Here is a 21,767-nt window from a genome sequence, read left to right on the forward strand (position 1 = left end):
TGGTTCAGGCTTAAAACAGTCAATAGAAAGAAAAATTTTGTAGATTAACCAGACTTACCCAATATTTTGCTGTAGTATAAATCCCATTCTCCCCAGTAGGACTGAAATATATAGTCTTGCAGAGGATAAGATAACATGTTTTTAATTCGTTCTCCAAAGGGCATCTGGTCTGTGAGTTCTGACAAGGCCGCTGGTACATAGGAGACAGGGGCTGGGATTTTCCCACAGTGTCTCTCCACTGTTGAGGCAGGTGTGAATCTCAAGGTGTACATAAATGGAATTCCTAACTTGAGAGCAACTAGGTCCCCACAGATGGTTACTGGGTCTGCTAGTAATACATCAAACCTTGCCATTTGAAGCTTTGCCATTAACCCCCGGTTGTTTAGCACTCCATCACAGATTTGCATATTAATTTTAAAGATGGTCTCAAAGAATTTTCCCAGTTCCTGATAGAACTTCCAGAGTGTCAGAGGAGTTGGCCTGTGGTCTAACCACAGCATAATCAAATCATGAATCAAGGAATCTATATCCTTCTTCCCAAAAGGAACAGGAAACACCTCAAAGTTCACCTGTAAATCAGGACTGGATTTAATGAAGAGAGCACTTGGTGATGTCAGCACAGTGACAGTATGATTTCTTTGAATTAGTTCCTCTATAATGATCTTAATATTTAGCCAGTGGCTGGCATCTGTAGGCCAAATCAAAATATTCCCACTGAAGACTGTTCCTGTTAAAGCCATAGAAAGAATAAGTAGCCAAACACACTTCTTGGACATCATGATACTTACTATGGAAATCACTTTGTCTCAGATGACTAGGATGATTTTCAAAATATATGTAAGCAGAGATCTTTTTCCTCAAAGAAAGCAACAACTTTATAAATGGTGTTTGTGTCTGATTCACAGGTATAATTTAATTCTCTAGATTAAAAAGAAAAGTAAAAACATTTCAGATTTCTATAAATTAATGGTTCTTATTTTACTAATCTGAATTCATCTCTATCCCCTTTGGTAATGGAAGAGAGGGCAAAGAGGACCAGAGATTAGGAATTTACCTATAGCCATTTACCTATAACTACAGCCTATATGAGTTTAGCTAAGGCACTGAGAGGTTATTGACATGCTCGTGGTCACACAATTAGTATGAATCAGAATAGAGATTTGAACCTACCTACCTCTCAGTCTGGATCATATCGCCAAAAAGCAGAAGACATATGCTATGCAAAACTTAACTCCCTGCAAATTGCCCTTAAAAGCTGTCATTCAGAAAATCTGTCTGCAACCTAAGACATCTTTTTAAAAAAATTATTGATATGCTATATACATTTTCAAATTGTTTCCATTTTGTGAGGTCTCTGACAAAAAAGTAAAAGAGTTAACTAAAAATACAATAATTTCATTTGAAAATATCTGCAATCACACCTGTAGTATCCTCCCACCTTTATTTTCTAATGAAAAGAAATCTATTTCATTTTCCCTCTACCTCCAGCTCCACTGGGGGAAATAAAAACATTTCTCTGGATAGATATTCATCGTCAAGCAAAACAAATTCACTCAATGGTTATATACAGGATATTTTATAGCAATACAAACAAATATATTTCCTCTCTCTCTGCCTTGGAGTGCATATTTTTTCATTAGTCCTCTCCCATGAGTAGCCATTATACAGCTCATGTTTCTTATATCTTTCAAATGTGTTTTTTCTACAGTATTGTCATTATTACTGTTATTATTTCAGTAGATAGCCCATCCAGTAGATGGGCTTGGATTTGGGAAGAATCTCAAACACTTCCTAGCTGTAATCCTGGCCAAGTCACTTAACCTCTTTGCCTCAGTTTTTTAGTCTATAAAATGGTGCCATAAATAATACCACCTATTTCCCAGGGTTGTGGTGAAGATAAATGACATAAAAATTGTAAAGCACTTAATAGTATGTTTTATCTGGTACACAATAAACACCATACAAATATTTGATTGCAATGATAATTGCATAAATTGTTCCTGTAATTCTGCTCACTTCACTGCATCAGTTCATGGTAGCTAAAACTATAATGTAACTTCAAATTCAATTAATGTAAGCTGATCCTCTACAATGTGAAATAAATTGACCTATTTTTTTTTCAGAAAATACAAAAATGAATAATAGATTGGATCTGCTCTCAGATATTACAATTTATTAATTCTATTTATTTCAATCAAAAATCATTTATCAATCCCTCAGAAAAGATGAGGAACATCACGAAGTTCCAACATGAGGAAAGAAAGACATCTATTTAAGAAGAAATAAACTGCCAAAAGTGGTAGTACAGATTTCTAGTCCCTGCTACTGGGGAGATTGATTCTGAAGAATCATTTGAATTCTGGAGTTCTGAATTTTAATAAGACTAAAGTGTTGGCACTGTCTTACACCAATATTATAAGCCCCTAAAAGCAGAAGACTATTAGATGGCCTAAGTATCAAAGAACTGTTTCAGATTGGAAAAATGGATCAGGTCATAGCTTCCTGGATGATCAGAAATGAAATCAGGACCATGAATGGCCACTGTAGCTCCAGCCTTCACCCAAAATCTAAATTTAAAAAACAACTAACTATATGAATCATTAAAATATGTAAACTGATATCTAAGCTGATTTCAAAGCCTTTAAAAAAAAACCATCAGAATCAAATTCCTTTTTCCTTATACTCATTGTTTACTTTGAAGTAGAAAGCTCAGGAGATTAAAGGCCCCAGGGAAAACATCTCAAAGCTGTGTTTATTCTTTATTTGAGAAACATATAGTTATTGAGGAATATGTAATACTTCTGCCTGAATTTTACATAGGGCTCTCTGAGTTCTAGTTTTTTTAAATGATATAAAAATTTGCAAATAGGCTGGGTCTTCCAACCTAGCATTCTATGAAATAGCCTCATCTAGAAATAGCCCTTAACTGTTAAGGCTCTCCAGGTACTGCAGATGTGATATTGTTTGGGTTTACACTTTTCATCAAGATTATCACTATATAGTCCTAGAATTTTAGAATGGAAGTGTCTTTCAGACATCATGCTTCTGCCCCTTTTTCTCATTAGTGAAATGAGACAGCTGGAATAAATTTATTTCAGATTTGAATTCCATCAAACAGCTCCAGTAACTGAGAGGTTCCTACCCTGAAGCAACTTATTCCATTCATTGACAACACTAATTGTAAGAAAATTCTTCCTTTTATCCAACTGAAATCTGCCTGTTCCTATTGATCTAATTTTTTTTCTCTTAAATCAATCTTGCATTACAAGTCTACCCTGTCTATTATATAACAAATCGTAATAGTTAGCATATTGTCCTTTTTTTTTTTTATCAGACTTAAATTTCCTAATCCTACAACAGTCCCTCATTGTTCAGACTCTGAATATTTCACCACCCTAGCTTCCATCCATTTCGTTTCACTATTATTTTTGAGGTTGGTAAAAATAACTAGACACATTACCTCTGCTGTGAGTTGACCAATATAGAGTCCACTGTGCTAACTCCCCTAGTTAAGATGCTATCTTTCCAAAATTGGATAAGTATTTTATTAGAATCTTAGTTACACCACTGGCTCATCTAGTGTTTATGGTCACATATATCCTAAATGCTTTTTACATAGTAAAGTTAAGTCATCTTCTATTGCGTAATTATTTTTTAATAGGACCTGTATATATTAGGTGATCAGTAAATATGTGTTAAATTAAAATAAATGCAGGAATTTGGGTTTTTCCTTAAGAAATTTTATTTTATTTGTCTTGAACCACCCATTGTTTTTGATACTTCCTAAAGGAACAACTTTGCCCAAATCAGTCTTTCAGAGCCTTAGTTTCCTTATCTGTAAAATAAAGACAATTAAAATTTCATTATCTACTTGATAGTGAGGAGCTAGGTAGTAGAGTAGCTAGACCACTGGGATTGGAGTCAAGAAGACTCATTCAAATCCGGCCTCAGACACTTAGTAATGGTGTGAACCTGGATAAGTCACTTTGGTATCTTTATTTCATCATTTGTAAAATGATCCAGAGAAAGAAATAGAAAGCCATTCTAGTATCTCTGCCAAGAAAACCCCAAATGGGGCATGGAGAATTGGACAAAATAGGGAAAAACTTAACAACAACCTAAAAGTGCTATATAAATGGGAGCTCATTATTTTTGTTTAAATCATGTGTTGGCAACCTTTTAAAAATAGGATGCCAAATTCTCCAATTGATAAATGGTCAAAGGATATGAACAGACAATTCTCAGATGAAGAAATTGAAACTATTTCTAGCCATATGAAAAGATGCTCCAAGTCATTATTAATCAGAGAAATGCAAATTAAGATAACTCTGAGATACCACTACACACCTGTCAGATTGACTAGAATGACAGGGAAAGATAATGCGCAATGCTGGAGGGGATATGGGAAAACCGGGACACTGATACATTGTTGGTGGAATTGTGAATACATCCAGCCATTCTGGAGAGTGATTTGGAACTGTGCTCAAAAAGTTATCAAACTGGGCATACCCTTTGACCCAGCAGTGTTAGTACTGGGTTTATATCCCAAAGAGATCTTAAAGAAGGGAAAGAGACCCACATGTGCAAAAATGTTTGTGGCAGCCCTTTTTGTAGTGGCCAGAAACTGGAAAACTGAGTGGATGCCATCAATTGGAGAATGGCTGAATAAATTGTGGTATATGGAATGTTATGAAATATTATTGTTCTGTAAGAAATGACCAGCAGAATTATTCCAGAAAGGCCTGGAGAGACTTACAGGAACAGATGCTAAGTGAAATGAGCAGGAACAAGAGATCATTGCATACTTCAACAACAATACTATATGATGATCAATTCTGATGGACGTGGCCCTCTTCAACAATGAGATGAACCAAATCAGTTCCAATAGACCAGTAATGAACTGAACCAGCTATATCCAGCAAAAGAACTCTGGGAAATGACTATGAAACACTACATAGAATTCCCAATCCCTCTAATTTTGTCCGCCTGCATTTTATATTTCCTTCACAGGCTAATTGTACTCTATTTCAAAGTTTGATTCTTTTTGTACAGTAAAACAACTGTTTGGACATGTGTGTGTGTATATATATATATATATATATATATATATATATATATATATATATATATATATATATATATATATATTGTATTTAATGTATATTTTAATATGTATTGGTCAACCTGCCATCTGGGTGGGGGGGAAGGAGGGGAAAAATTGAACAAAAAGTTTGGCAATTGTCAATGCTGTAAAATTACCCATGCATATATATGGTAAATAAAAACTATAATTAATTTTTAAAAATAAGATAATAAAAAAAATGGGATGCTAAGATGGAAACCATTGAACTTCATTCCAGGGTGAGGAAAGGGTGAGGAAAGGGACAGCAATGGGGGACTAGGACCCAATTAAAATGATGGTAAGATTTGAAAGAGTTAAATTTCTACATCTACTTTGAAAAACCTTAGGAAGAGGTTCAGTGGCATTAGTCCACCATCATGTCATACAAAATCTACTTGAATATGGAGGTATCGATTCTGGATTCTTGGCTTACTCCTTCAACCTGATTTTTCTCTTACTGTTTGACATTTTTACTTGATTCTGTTAATTTACTCTCTCAGAAAAGCAACAGTACCTAGCACATAAGGGAAAACATCCATTTTGGTAGCTGTTTCTTATCTCTCCACACTAATTTTTTTCCTAGCAGTGCTGTCGAGTAACTAAGTCTCTGAATTTCTCTTTTCAATATCATAGATGTGCTGTGTCTGAGAGAGAGAGGATTATAGTTAACATTCTTTCCATTATTGACCTCCTAGAGCAGCAGAACCCCAACCCACAGAGAGAAAAAGAGAGCTGATTTATCCCCTTTTCAGCAGATAGTAAAGTTCTGTGTTTCAGTTCATTAAATAACGATACAGAATTCAATATTGATATGAAAGTATAGACCAGAGTCTATAGCCCTCATTTCAAGAATCTACAAAGTGTAGTTCAAATCTGCCCTAAAATACTAGTTGTGTAGATCTGGACAAGTCATTTCATCTCTGTCTGCCTCAGTTTCTTCATCTGTTAAATGAGAATAATAATAATAGCACACATCTTTCAGGCTTGTTGAGGTTCAAATGAGATAATTGTAAAGCGTTTACCACAGTTAGCATATGAATTATCAGGTGTACTGGTGCATATTTAGCTTTATATTAATTTTATAACTATTATTATTAATTATGCCAATTTAATTTAGCCTATTTGCAACATGTTTTAGACATAAACTCCATGAAGTATGAATGAGAAGTCTCATGGTTATGTAGAAATTGATTCAATGTTTTCTTTCATTGGGGTAGGAAAGGGGAGGAGGCAGGGCAGGGGAGAATTCTACAGCTTTATGGATTATAAATGTCATTACCAGTGCTAGAATGGCACCCCTTCCCTGAACAGCCCCATCTTTTTTATGACATCTATTTGGAAAACTGAAAATTCAATTTACCTGCTCAGTTTTAAATTGGAAAGCATGGGATTCAGGTGAGTCCATTTCTTGGTTATATTCAGAGACTGCTTGATATTAAGAGCAGAAGGAAACTCTCAGCTAAATGATTCACCATAACAGGTATATGCACAGTCCCCGGGTGCAAGTCAATTCTCCTGGTACCTAGCTTCTGAGGAACAATAATTTACCCAAGGATGTCCTAGTCAGAAATACACTGAACATCCCACCCTCCCACTAGATAATGATCAAAAAATGTACAATTTTTCTTTATATCTTTTTCTTATCGTTAAGCCTTTTTCCTTTTTATCTTCCTCAGTGGAAACTGGTATCAACTGGTTACATACAGTCCTTTCTTTCTCTTCAGATATTTGAAAATAGCTATAGATATAATTATATATTGTAATACATATCTTATATTTTATATGTTGTTGTAAATAATATTAGAATATATAATTACATATATACTAGAAAGACTATTGGGATTATCATCAAAGGTTATGGGTAGAGTCTAAACTCTTCAATATACTTCCAACGTGACCTCAGGCAAGGCACTCAACTACTCTAGGTCTCAGTTTCCTGCTCTGTAAAGTGGGGAAGGGAAAGATTAGATGATCACTAAGAACCAATCCAGCTCTGGATTCTATGATTTTATATTGTTTCCCAAAATGAATGAACTCACTTTCATAGTAACTTTTTATTTATCTCTATAACAAAAGAGAGCAGATTAATACAATCATGATCATATGTTTCCTTTTAAAGCAGTGTGAGATGAGATATCATATGTTATCTCTGCAACACTTCATAAATAACATATTTCAAATGTGTTATGTCGAAAAAAAGACAGTCAAGTTCAAAGAGAGGTTCACATCTACAGTGATTCATAAAACTCCTGAGAACAAAAATGGAAGGTTAAAAATGAGGCCAAAATGTTTCTAGAATAATAAAGTTGAAAGAAAAAATTACAAAAAGATACTACATCATTATCTTTGAAATGTGATACTATATTTGTGATTTTTAGTTAAAAGCAACATGTCCATATCCTAATAAATTATAGAGATTAAGGGGCTTAATTATAAGAAAAATAGAATCTCACAATAAATATCTCTCCTCCTACCCACCTATTCAGTAATCTATTTTAGACATGTGGTAGATACATAAAATTCAGTGCTCATTACAAGGCTACTTAGGATATTTAAATAAGAGAAATGAAGACTACAAGTTCATAACTTAATAGATTTGCAGCCAAAAGGGACCTCACGGATGATGTAGTAAACTCCATTCCACTTATAAGAAATTATATAATGAAGAAACCAGGTTCCAGAGAGTGAGTGACTTGCCCAAAATCTCCCAGATAAATGGCAAGGCTAAGTTTAAAAAACCTTTTCCGTTTGACTCTGAATCCAGTAAATAACCTTTCCATACTAGCACTATCTTACTGTTTTATGTTTATATCATTTGTCCATTAATTATTTCTATATAACATTGCATTACCCTGTCCTTGTAGGACATTATTTCACTGGTTCTTACCTGATCTTTCCAGTAGAAGTTATCCTATCCATAGGGCATCAACAAGAAAATTGAGCTTTGGTAAGGTTAACCTTAAATAGTGATTCTAACTAGGAAGAAAGTAATTTGATAAGAAACATGATCTGAAATATTTGAGATTAAAAAGATCAAGTAAAAGCTTTACTATTCTCCCATGATCAAATATCAAGGATTTTTATTCCAATAACTTGAGCACGAGATACTATATTTATAAGGCAAAAAAACGAACTTTTAAAATAGTCTTAATTTTTCAATTAATAAGTGTTTAAAAATAATCTGTTCTTCCTACTACCTTCCCACATTTGACCACATTTTTAAAAAAAGTTGAAAAACAAGCTCTTACTTCCATACATATTATAGCAAAATGTATTCCCACATTAGCCATATCAGTAAATCTAGGTCTTTTCATTTTAATTTCATCACATCTCTGCCAAAAGGTGTCACATGTTTCATGTTTATTCTTTTGGACAGTGGATTTTCATTGCATTGATCAGAATTTTAATGTATTTTTTCCCCTTAATAGCATTTTTGTGCCAATTACATGTCAAGACAATTTTTACCTTTCAATTTGACAAGGTATTAAGTTCCAAACTTTTCTCTCTCCTTTCTTCCCTCCCTTTCCCTATTCTAAAGTATTTTAAGTAGTTTTTCTCTATAATGTTGTCATCATTGTATAAACTGTTCTCCTAGTTCTATTTACTTCTTTCTGAATCAGTTAAAAGATGTATTCCCATTTTTTTCTGAGATTATCCATTTTATTATTTCTTATGGTACAATTATATTCCATTACATTCACATAACACAATTTGTTTAACTGTTCTGACATAATAGCACATTCCCTTGGTTTCCAATTTCTGGTTATTGAGCCAGAAAAGCTCTTCTGAAAAGAGATGCTACAAATAGTTTTGTGCATATAGATCCTTTTTCTCTTTCCTTGGCTTCATAAATAGTTTGCTAACTTTCTGCACATAGTTCTGACTTGCTTATCAGAATGTTTGGACCAATTCATGGCTCTACCAATAGTATACTTATGTACTTGTTTTTCTTCAGTACCTTCAGTATTTATTACTTTCCTCTTTTGTCATCTTTATCAATATGATAGGTGTGAGCTAGAACATCAAAGTTGTTTTAATTTATATTTTTGTCATTATTTGAGTATTGTATGTGATTATTAATAGCTTGAATTTCTTCTTTTGAAAACTGTTCCTATGGGAAGTAATTTTTTGATGAACCAACCAGTACTAAGTAAAATTTGAGTTCAGAAATTCAATGAAGCTAAAACTATTATGTACAAAGCTTTGAACCAGATCTAGTTCAGAGCCATCATCTTGTAAAGCAACCTCTGTGCAGCCTGCACAACTAGATATAGCTTGGTCAATGATCCTGCTGATGCTGCAGTCACAGCTACTGATGACCTAGAAAAGAAAGTTTTTCTCATCAAAGACCTCGACAACTACAGATGTTTTGACCTCACAAATGGATGGGATTTTTGCAGTGCAAATGACCTTAAGGCATTAACATCTGCTGTGTTGCTGTACCCTATGGACCATGGGATCTTTCTATCTGATTTATAGCTGAAACCTCCTATTGTCTCCTACATTAAAATGCTCCTTTAGAGAAGAAACTCTTTTGCTCCCCAATCTATCTTTTAAAACCTGTTTTGGATCCTTTGAGAGGAGCTGTCCTCTGGAGTCCAGAACATAACTGATTTGGGAGCATGGCAAAACAACAAAGGAATCCAGTTATTGGTATTAGGATATTAGTCCTTTAAAATCTTACTCTGATATCACACTAGGATAATAGCCACCTCTGAGTTCTTTTAGATTTTGCCAACTAAATGCAGTCAGACTATGTTTCAGAGATGTCTTTGTCTATTAAGGACTAGTCAAGCCAATTTAGAGAACCATTAGATAACAACTGGAATGTTGATCACTATCAGATTTCTTCAACCATAGGAAATCATGAAAATCTATCCTCTAGAAAAATGATCATTTGAGCTGTGTTCTAAAAGGATGGTGACCTGTACATTACCTAGAACCCATTTTGCAAATACGAGACCTTCACAAAATAACTGCTGATTGACTCTACTTAATTATTTTATCCTGATTTTCCCAATAAACATAAGATAATAAGATCATAGAATCATAGATCCAAATCTAGAAAGATCCTCATAAGCCATCCAGTAAAATCTCTTCATTTTACTACAGATTAATAGACTTTCCCAAGGTCACAAAATTAATAAGAATCAAAAATAGGATATCAGGGCAGCACATTGGAAAGAAATGACCAAAATCAAAGTTTGATAGAGTAGAGGAAAACAGGAAAAAAACATGATAATGCTCACAACTAGACTTGTTTTCTTCTCAAAAATCATTAGTAAAAATTCACCTTTGCATCTGCTTTTTCTCCATTAAAAAATCACAATGATCAACTATGATAGATTTAGCTCTTCTCAGCAATACAGGGATGCAAGACAATTCCAATAAAATGCCTTCCACATCCAGAGAGAGAACTATGGATATTGAATGTGGATTAGAAGCACACTATTTTCACCTTTTTTTGTTTGTTTGTTTTGCTATTTTTGCTTGCTTTTTTTTTCTCTCCTGAGTTTCCCCACTTATTCTGATTTTTCTGACTGATATGGAAATATGTTAAAATGATTGTACATATCTAACACACCAGATTGCTTGCTGTTTTGGGAAGGGGGAGGGGGAAGTAACAGAAGAAAAAGACTGGAACTCAAAATCTTACAAAAATGAAGGTTGAACACTATCTTTACATGTAATTGGACAAATACTATTAAAATTTAAAAAAATAAATTATTAAAAATAAATATAAAAAATTAAGAAGTTTTAAAGACTAGAAATACCATATTCTTCTAATTAATAGATTTCTTAGTTTTGACTTTGCCTAATAGATTTTTTAACTTGTTAAACTTTTAATACACAGACATTTTCATCAAAATAGAAGTGATTTAGAGTTTATGGTTTTATGTGGGCTTTTGTTCCTTTGACCCTTTGATTTTATTTGTTAAGATTGTTATTAAACTTATAGTACATTTGAAAATGAGAACTATATTCCCTTTATTTTTTCCCACTTGAAGTATGTTTATTTTTTTCTTTAATGAGCATCAAATAGCCATTAAAAGAAAAAAAATTGAAATTAAGTATTCACTTTCTACCATTTTACCTTCCTAACATATTTTTCTTTTCTCTTACGAAAAAAGATCTGCTGCTCTGAACCACCTTCTTATCAAAGCTACTGGTAAGTTCACAACTCCTGATTTAATAGACAAGCTAAACTCAGCCTCTGTTTTCCTTTTCTATAAATTGTAAAATTGTAGGTTACTCACAATTTTTTCTTCTGTTTTCATGTCTTTCCCCATTTCTGATGGCCGGAGTGATCGGCCAAGGTAGGGAACTTTATACCTGTATGATCAGGTAAGTGCTGAGGGCCCCAGCTTCCTGGTAGTTGAGAAGGGCTGTGAAGAAGCTTCTCCCCTCTGCAGTTCCCTCTTAAGCAGTAAGCTTCTTAAGAGCTCTGCATCTCGCCTCCACACTTGCTGTGGGCTACAGAGCGTGAAAGAGAAGATGGAGCTCGTGATGTGCGAGCAGCATCAGTAACCTGCGCTCGTAGCCCTTGACATCAGCTGAAGTTGTCCGCGCAGACTCTGCGCTTGCACCGATCTGCGGGCCCCTACCCTTAAATTGCACGGTCTGCCTGCCCTGAGTAGTGGAACAATTGATTTGAATGGATAGTAATAATAGATCTCTTTTCCTTTTATTCCACCTGTCCATTTGCGGCAATTCCGATTTCTTATAACACTACTTAGACTCAGTCTTTCCAGAAAGCAAAATTTGTCCCAAAAGTTACTATGTTGCAAAAATTACTATGTCTCAATGGTTGCTCTGTCCCAAAGTTTACTATGTTCCAAAGGTTACTATGTTCCAAAGGTTACTATGTCCCAAAGTTTACTATGTTCCAAAGGTTACTATGTTCCAAAGGTTACTATGTCCCAAAGGTTACTATGTCCCAAAAAGTTACTATGTCCCAAAAAGTTACTAAAATGTGCACAATCTTTGATCCATGTTTACCATATCCAAGATATAATTCCAAGAATTCTATCCCCAAAGAGATTAAAGAAAGGAAAAAAAATACCCATAAGTATAAAACTTTTCCCAGCAACTCTTTTTGTGGTGACAGTACTGATGCCATTAATTGAAGAATGGTTGTAACAAAATATAGTATATTATTTTAATGGAATGCCATAAGAAATGAAGAATGGGATGGCTTCAGAGAAACTGATACAAAGTGAAGTGAGCAGAACAAAGAATACACTTTGTACTATAACATTATTAAAATGTATAGATTTGACCGACCTAGTAACTTTTATCAATACATTGACCAAACATGATTCTGAGAACTGTATATCTTCTGACCGAGGGGTGAGGGACTCAATATGAAGAAGGAGGCATATTTTTGGACATAACCAATGTGAGAATTTGTTTTTTATGATCATATATATTTGTTATAAGATAGGTAGTAAATATCCTATGAATGCTTAAAGTCGGAAAAGTTAAATTGAATATTGAGGGCTGACTTTAAGTAACTATTCCCTATTTAGGAATATTATTAAACTATCAAAATAATAGTCTCTCTCTGTCTCTGTCTCTGTCTCTGTCTCTCTGTCTCTGTCTCTGTCTCTCTCTGTCTCTCTCTGTCTCTCTGTCTCTCTCTCTCTGTTTCTCTCTGTCTCTGTCTCTCTGTCTCTTTGTCTGTCTCTGTCTGTCTGTCTGTCTGTCTCTCTCTTACACACACACACACACACACACACACACTTTCTGATTTGAGGACATAGTGGATAACATCAGTCCTGGAGTCAGGAGGAACTAAGTTAAATATGAAGTCAGATGTTTACTAACTAACTGATTCTGGGAAGTCGTGATGTGCGAGCAGCATCAGTAACCTGCGCTCGTAGCCCTTGACATCAGCTGAAGTTGTCCGCGCAGACTCTGCTCTTGCACCGATCTGCGGGCCCCTACCCTTAAATTGACTCTGTTTGCCTCACTTATAAAACTTATAAAAATCACTTATTAAAAAAAGTTCTTCACTTATAAAATGAGCTGGAGAGGAAAATGACAAACTACTTCAAAATCTTTGCCAAGAAAATCCCAAAAATAGGGTCATGGAGAATCAGTCACAACACAATAACAACATTGAAAGTGTGTGTGTGTGTGTGTGTGTGTGTGTGTGTGTGTGTGTGTGTGTGTGTGTGTGTGTGTGACAGAGAGAAAGAGAGAGAGAGAGAGAGAGAGAGAGAGAGAGAGAGAGAGAGAGAGAGACATATACAGAGAGACAGAAAGAGGAAGAAAAAGAAGAGAGAAACAGAGAGAGAGAAAGAAATAATTAAATCTGAATTACATAGAGAGGATTTCTAAAAGGTATTATATCCCATAAACTCCCAAAATACTATTCAACAAACTAGAGATGACACCACTACCTGCATTATATAATATAATTGTCAGAAAATAAACTTGTTATAACCAAGTTCAAAGGCAGGGAAAAGAAACTTGTTATAACCAACTACAAAGGCAGAAATCTGAGAGTAAAACTTTTTTTTTTTTTTTTTTTTTGGATCATGCACCCTTATTAAAACCTTGTTTTTCTCAGTGGCCACTCAGTTGAGACAGGAAGGAAGGCAGATGCTGTTGAAAAGATTTATTTTCTCAATGGCATCTGTCCATTTCCAGCTGTGGAATTAATGCCCTATTTAGAAAAGGAAAAGTTGGGAATTTGTACAATACTGTCAGGGGTTTAAGGTAGGGCCTGGTTAGGGTATAATGAATGAAGGATAGTATGGCTAGATGAGAAAAGCTTCATGGTTGGTTACTGTGGGGAAAATCAAATTGCCACAAATTCCCACCTTCTAATTGACTGATAACATATTCCTTGGGGATGAAGTCATGACCTTGTAGGGTTGAGCCACAGACTTCAGGAAGTCATGCCTTCCATTTTGAATATAAATTATGTATAACATGTAAGTATCATAATAGTAGCTGTGTTTTTGGTCATAATTACTATTCTCTTCAGAAAGTCCTACTCCTGGACATCTTGGAAAATTCAACTTTATTCACATCAATAACTAGGGGTATAATAGGCTAAAATAAGATAATGACTGTGAAACACTTTGTAAACTTTAAATTACTATGTAAATGTCAGTTATAATCATTATTATTGACCTACAGTCACCAGTCTAATTAAGATTTTTTCTGAGCCTTTTATTGCACTCTTGAGGAACTTAATGTTGCTAAAGCAATATAGAGGTAGGCTGGTAGATGTTCAACAACCAGGATCTCCAGGAAAACCATTTTTTTTTGCATGCATTCTTTTTTAATTTAATAAGGCAGCTAGATAGAACAATGATGCAGTTGACACAGAGCTCTGGGCCTGAAATAAAGAAGATCTGAGTTCAAATATAACTTCCAAAACTTATCAGCTATAGAGGAACTTCCTTAACCTATTTTTGTCAGGTTCCCCAAATGTAAGTAACAGTAAAGTTAGAAACACCTGAGTTAAATCTAGTCTCAGAAACTTACTAGCCATGTGACACTGGGTAAGTTATGTAAAAAACAACAAAAACCCCATTTACTTAGTTTCTCTAATTACAAAATGGGGGTGGTAATAATAATATCTATCTCTCCTGGGATCAAATTATATGATATTTATGTAATACATGGAACAGTGCCTGGAAGATAGTAGATGCTTATTTAATTCTAACCATGATTATTATTAAGCACTAGAGCAAAAAAAAAGTGTAAAGCAATTTTATAGGAAAAGAGTGTTATAGGTTTATATCAAATATTAAAAATAAGTTCCACCTAATTTCATTTTAGATTATAATTTTGATGTATATTTATATATTATAAAAAGAAATTATTCTTTTAATTTTTAGGGAAAAAATTTAGGAAAAAAATTAGGAAAAGTTGTTGTATCTGAGTTTTCAGAAAATAGGAACCCTGAAATGTGAAGACATTATTAAATTATATTTACTGGTTTATTTGTACTGACAACACAAGTGATATTTTAAAAAACCACAATTTAACCTTAATGTAAGAAATATCTTTGTCTTTAAAATGATATATTTCATGAAAATTAATATTATTATGTCTTCTATGAAGTCTTTTTTTTCATGAGAAACATGTGAAAATAGAAGTTTTTATGTACTCTTTTATTCTTCAACATATGTTTGTGCAAAAATGGCAGTATTGCCCATTTTTCTTGAAACATGTTATTGGGGAATGATAGTTCAGTAAATTCTCACTTCTGGGTGTTAAATACAAAATGGCATGGAAAACACTTTCTGAAAATGAAGCTGTGGATGTTTCTGGTGTTTTGAGAGACTGAAGATTGCATTCCACTGAAGTGAATCATTATTTCGTGGAATAAATTGTTTTTCTGAAAGATCTGAAGAATAGAGTTTCTAACAGTTAGAAGGATAGGTGGAAGGCGGATTCATTCTTTAACCTCCAGTGATCATAGCAAGAAAGGCACAAAGAGAGAACTGAAATAACCGATAATTTTAGAGAGTTATTTCATTCTGATACTGCAAGGTATTCTCAATCATAATATTATTTATAAAAAGGAAAGGGATATAAGTTAATTTGAATCATCAATAAATTAGTATATATCACATGGGCTTATGGATTCAGTAATATAGATGGATGGATGGATAGATAGATAGATAGATCGATCAAATTAATTATACAGACATGGAGCAAAAAAATAATAACAATAATTACCCAAGATAACTCCTTCTAAGTATGTGAGGGGGGAAAAAAGCTCAGACTTTGAACCTCAGATCCAAGTTGATGTTGGAAGGCTGAGGGAGGGATGGGAGGCCTGGTAGATTAAATGTCCCAGGATGTGGCTAATACTAGGTGGGAAACTAGATGTTGGCAGGAGCTCATTAAATACTGAAAACAACAACAGGGATAATAACAATAATAACAATGAACTGGAGAAGGAATTGGAAAACCATGCCAGTTTTTTTTTTTTTTTTTTTTGGCCAAGAAAACCTCAAATGACATCATGGAGAGTTGTACACAACAACTACAATATCTTTATATAGTGTTTTAAGATTTGAAATGTGTTTTATATATCTTATTTAAGCAAGATATAGGCCTCTGAATAGAACCTATCTGAATTGGACATGCAAAAGCCTGCTACCTCCCACCACTCCTATAAAAACAAGACAAATCAAGAACAAAAACAAAACCAAAAATTAAATTAAATTAAATTTAAAAACAACAAAAGAATTTCTGTCTGCTTAGGGAAATTTTTTTTTTTAAAAACTGGTCAAGTTATGACACCTGCTGGCCATGGCTAAGAACAGCAAACAGAGGGAAGTGTGTTTCATGCAGAATAGTCAGGAAAATGTAAAGGAAAAAAGAGAGAGGAATCACTCATACCAGTTTATGAGTTCAGGAAACCCCTTTCTGAAGCATATTTGGAAGCACCACAAGAGACAGTATTAGTTGAGAACAGAAACTAGTTTAAGGCTGTGAATGAAGTCATCAAGTCTTTAGAAGAGGGTTACCCATTGACAGATGTCCATTTCCAGGAACTCTTGTATGAGTACTATTTTCTTTCTTTAACTTGTAAGTAAAACTGTTCATTTTTTGATTTGATTAACTGTTTGTTTGTAAGGTCACTCCACAATGTCTGATAGGGATGGTAGCATATTTTCAGCATAGGGACAATGAGCCAGGGAACTCAGAAATTCTCTCAAATGATACATTGACTTTTCCTGTCAAGTGAGAAAGAAGCATTAATACAATGTCCCATAGGCATCTCAAACTAGACAAGTCCCAAAGAGAATTCCTCAGCTCTCTCCCTATAGCCAACCTACTCTAAATTTACCTTTTCTGTCCATGATTTTTCACCAATTTTTCACACATCCAAATTCACAACCTGGGAGTAATCAATATGTTTTATATTAAGCAGCAGGCCCTGTTCCAGGCATGCTGGAGATATAAAGATAAAGCAGTCTTTGCTATGACAGCTTACATTGTATCCACTCCTCAAATCCATCCTTTAATTTTTAATCTTCCACTCCCCTCTAATTAATTGCCAAATATTTTAGATTATATCTTCCCAATATTCCCTTCTCTTTCCTTACCAATTAATTCAGGCTTCCATCACCTTTTGCTTGGAATATTGATGTAGCCACCTAATTAGTTTCCCTTTATCCAGCCTGATCCTTCCCTGATCCATTCTCTACCCAACTGTCGAATTCATAGTCCTAAATAACAAATTGACTATATGACTCCCCTACATAAGAATATTCAGTGGGTTCTTATTGGTTCTCGAGTAAAATAAAAATTCTCTTGTTTGGCTTTTAAATCCCCTTTAAATTTAGCTTAAACAAAGGGGCATTCTGGGATGATAAGGGAGTAGCTCAGAAATTTCCAGATGCTTCCCATTTCTTCCACATACAAATGATAAATAGCCACATGTGAACATAAAACAGCAAAATTAAAGGAATAAAGCAGTTGTCCTCCTAAGACAACTTAAGAGGAACTCAGAAAGGATAGGGTCTCCAGGGGCTGAGATTCGGCCTTAATAAAGTGAAGACACTTCTAGACTGTCCACTGAATCCAATAGATCAATAAACAGTAGGCCTTAAGGCCAATTCCATTGGAAAGAAACAAAGCTTCAAGAAGTTTCACCTTACAAAATTTCACCTTAAATCATCAGGAACGTTTTTTTTTTTTTTAAATAAAGGACAATATACTGCTGAGCGGGGAGAGATTGAAGGAAGCCAGTCCTAGCAGTACTGAATAGAAGCAATCCCAGGCTGCCCTCACACTCCACTTTTAAGAGAAGCTAGTAAAGTTGCTGTTCTTTTGACTAAATATTCTATCCCTTGCCTCTGAGGTTCTTTTTTTATTCCATAAATTATAAATGCTCCACCCTCATTATTGTGAATATATTTTATATTACTCATCTATAAGATTAGATATTAGGAAAACATTTTGCAAACCTAAAGGGCTATACAAATACTAGTTGTTATTACTTTTATTGTTATTATCTGTATATTTCCTATTTCCTCTCTGAAGAATATAAGTACCTAGAGGGTATCAATTTTCTATCTTTGTATCCTATATATCCTGCACAAGCTAGCTACTTAATAAATTCTTCTTGAATTAAACTGATAATGGCCACATCTCTTTTCTCTTCACTGTCCAAATATTTACTCTCTATTCAAGTTTTTCTTGCAAGGTTATGTTCTCTGATAATCATGCCTCCAAGAGCTAATTCCCCAAAGTTGGAAGCTGGACTTGAAACTCAGATAATTTTTCATATGAAAATGTCGGATGGTTGCTAGGGAGGACTTATTTTCAAGCCAAGTGAGAATAAAATTCCTGATGACACCCTCTATTTTTTCCTTTCCAAGTGATGCTTTATATACTTCAAACCTCAGAGGTAAATCAATAATGTGATGAAGAGTGCTCCAGAAGCAACCAGTCCTGTGACATTTTCATATTAAAATTGTTTCATATTAAAATTTTTAACATGAAAGTTTATATCAATAACTAAAATGCATTCTATTTGATCTCATCTTAAATTATAATTCTGATTTATTTTGTATATTTTTGGAAAGGTATTTAAATGTTGAGGAAAAGCTATTTAGTATCTGGAGTTTCAAAAAAAAAAAAAAAAAAGGAACCCTGAAATGTGAAGACAGCATCAGCATTACAAATAATGTTTTAAAATCACAATTTAAATGTTAGTGTGAAATATAATAAAAATTATCTTGTCATGAAAATTAATATCATTATCAGGGCCTTCTACAAAGAGATTTTTTTATAAGAAAGATGAGATAGAATTTCCATCTATGATAAAAAATTTTATTAACTATATTTTATTTTTTGACACACACTTTTGCAAAAATGGCAACATTTTCAGTTTTTCTTGGGGTGTGTGACCTTGTCATTTCATCACAATGTTGATATCCTTGGTATGCATTCTCTCTACAGGAGAAAATAGAATCTGACCATTACTAGCACTTAGTATATGCCCAATAAGACACATTATCTCCATCATTTCTTTAGACAATCACCAAATAACAAACTAAATGCTAATTTCTAGCATTTGTCAGTGCTGTAAATGCTGAGATGTAAATGCTCACACTGAAAATTTAATAATCAACAGATCCCTCTCCCATTAACTCCCTTCCTAAGTTGTGGCACATGTAACTGAATACAATTCTCCAGATGTGTTCTGATTGTTATAGTGGAATTATTGCTTCCCATATTCCACACAAAATCCTTTTTGTTCAAGAAATCTTATATTGCATTAGTTCTCTAGGCTTCCCTCTCATATTCTTGAATTACAATGAGCTTACGTCCTTAGATCTTTTAAACTGCCACTAAGTGCATTTGTATTAACAGAGTTGACTATTGAAGTCAATCATAAGACTTTATATTTATTCCTCTTATATCTCATTGGATCAGATCTGACCCCATCTTCTAACTAAGATCTTTTAGAATACGTAATATGCTGTCCAATGCATTAGAAATCCCTCCAAACTTTGTGTGATATGTAGATTTGAAAAGTATAGTAGCTATGTTCATCCAAGTTGTCAGAAAATGGTCCACAGATAACTAGTGACTACTCTTTGAATCTGACCATTCAACCAGTTCCAAATACATTTGTACTTTACAGGTGTCTAGCAGGCATATTTCCATCTTGACCACAAGAACAGAATTTGAGACTTTGTTAAAGTCTTAGCTAAAGTCTAGGCAAAGCCTATCTAAAATAATCCCTTGATCTACATGTATAACAACCCTGTCAAAGAAGGAAATCGAGGTAATCTAGTAAGAGCCAGACTGGTTCCTTGTGATCATATCACTTTTCCACAAATTCACTTACATCAGATTTATTACAGAGTAAATGGAGAAATCCAAAAGAATCTCAGAATCAGGATACAAATATGAAAATGGAAAGTGCAACTTACCCAAAATTTTGCTATAGTAGGAATCCCATGGGGACCAAAGAGTATTAAACATGTAGTCCTGTAAATGGTAGGAGATGAAGTTTCTTATTCTGTCACTAAAAGACATCTGGTCGGTGAGCTCTGACAAGACAGCAGGAACATAGGAAGGAGGATATGGCACTTTCCCACAGTGTTTTTCTACTGTGGAGGCTGGAGAGAATCTCAAGGAATATATAAATGGGATTCCTAGTTTAAGCGCAATCAAGTCACCACAGGGAAATACTGGATCTGAGACTAAGATATCAAATTTTCCCTTCTGCAGCTTATCCATTAACTTCTGGTTGGTAAGCACACCATCACAGATTGCTCTAGACACTTGGTGGAACTCATCAATGACTGTGGTCATTTTTGAGTAGAAACGCCAGATAGTTGCAGGAGAGGGCTTATTTTCCAGCCATGTGAGAACAAAATTTCTGATGACACCCTCTATTTTTTCCTTTTCAAAGGATACTTTATATACTTCAAATTTCAAAGATGAATCAGTAGTAGGTGTGATGAAGAGTGCTCCAGAAGCAACCAGTACTGTGACATTGTGCTGTTTTTCTATCAGTTTTCCTAAAATTATCTTGATATTAAGCCAATGACTACCTTCCATTGGCCAAATCAGGACATTTCCAGCAAAGATTGTCCCTAATAGAGTCATGTGAAAAGCCAGAAACAGGATAGTTTTCCCCAACATGGTGTACGTTGATGGAAGTCTTTCTGGAGTCCAAAGCAAACAGATATTTTCCTCCTTAAGCCTAAAATATAAAACAAAAATAGGGCATTTTAAACATACTTTTATTCTAATATAAGTTTAGCGACAAACATCAGATTCATTCAGAAATAACTAAATTTTGTACCTTGACATAGCTCTTTGAAAAATTTCTTTTTAGTCAGAGGAAGGTGGTCTAAGTGTACCTGATCTAAAGCTATATTATATAGCAGCAGTCACCAAAACCATTTGGTATTGGCTAAGAAATAGACCGGTAGATCAGTGGAACAGATTAGATACAAAGGACAAAAAAGGGTACATCTATAGCAATCTAATCTTTGACAAACCCAAAGATACCAACATTAGGGACAAAAATTCATTATTCAGAAGAAATTGTTGGGAAAACTGGAAATTAGTATGGCAGAAATTAGATACGGACCCACACTTAACACCATATACCAAGATAAGATCAAAATGGGTCCATGATTTAGGCATAAAGAATGAGATCATAAATAGATTAGAGGAACAGAGAATAGTCTACCTCTCAGACCTGTGGAGGAGGAAGGAATTTATGACCAGAGGAGAATTAGAGATCATTATTGATCACAAAATAGAAGAGTTTGATTACATCAAACTAAAAAGTTTCTGTACAAACAATACTAATGCAAACAAGATTAGAAGGGAAGTAACAAATTGGGAAAATATTTTTAAAAGTAAAGGTTCTGACAAAGGTCTCATTTCCAAAATATATAGAGAACTGACCCTGATTTATAGGAAACCAAACCATTCTCCAATTGATAAATGGTCAAGGGATATGAACAGACAATTCTCAGATGATGAAATTGAAACTATTTCCACTCATATGAAAGTGTTCCAAATCACTACTGATCAGAGAAATGCAAATTAAGACAACTCTGAGATACCACTACACACCTGTCAGATTGGCTAAAATGACAGGAACAAATAATGATGAATGTTGGAGGGGATG

The 21,767-nt window shown here is 34.2% G+C and overlaps 1 protein-coding gene across 1 annotated transcript in view; it reads right to left on the reverse strand.

Annotated features, from left to right (window-relative positions):
- The window catches only part of LOC141547264 (uncharacterized), a 33,117-nt gene extending 12,299 nt beyond the window's left edge, over positions 1 to 20,818 (reverse strand). Inside the window, exons 1-2 of the mRNA XM_074275747.1 lie at positions 20,047 to 20,818; positions 59 to 688 (exon numbers count right to left, since the gene is read on the reverse strand). Coding sequence (XP_074131848.1) covers positions 59 to 688; positions 20,047 to 20,764 — 1,348 coding nt within the window. The 5' untranslated portion in view covers positions 20,765 to 20,818. The remainder of the gene's footprint in view (positions 1 to 58; positions 689 to 20,046) is intronic.
- Positions 20,819 to 21,767: the final 949 nt, after the last annotated feature.

The sequence above is a fragment of the Sminthopsis crassicaudata genome, chromosome 6, assembly GCF_048593235.1.
Source record: "Sminthopsis crassicaudata isolate SCR6 chromosome 6, ASM4859323v1, whole genome shotgun sequence".
NCBI lineage: Eukaryota > Metazoa > Chordata > Mammalia > Dasyuromorphia > Dasyuridae > Sminthopsis > Sminthopsis crassicaudata.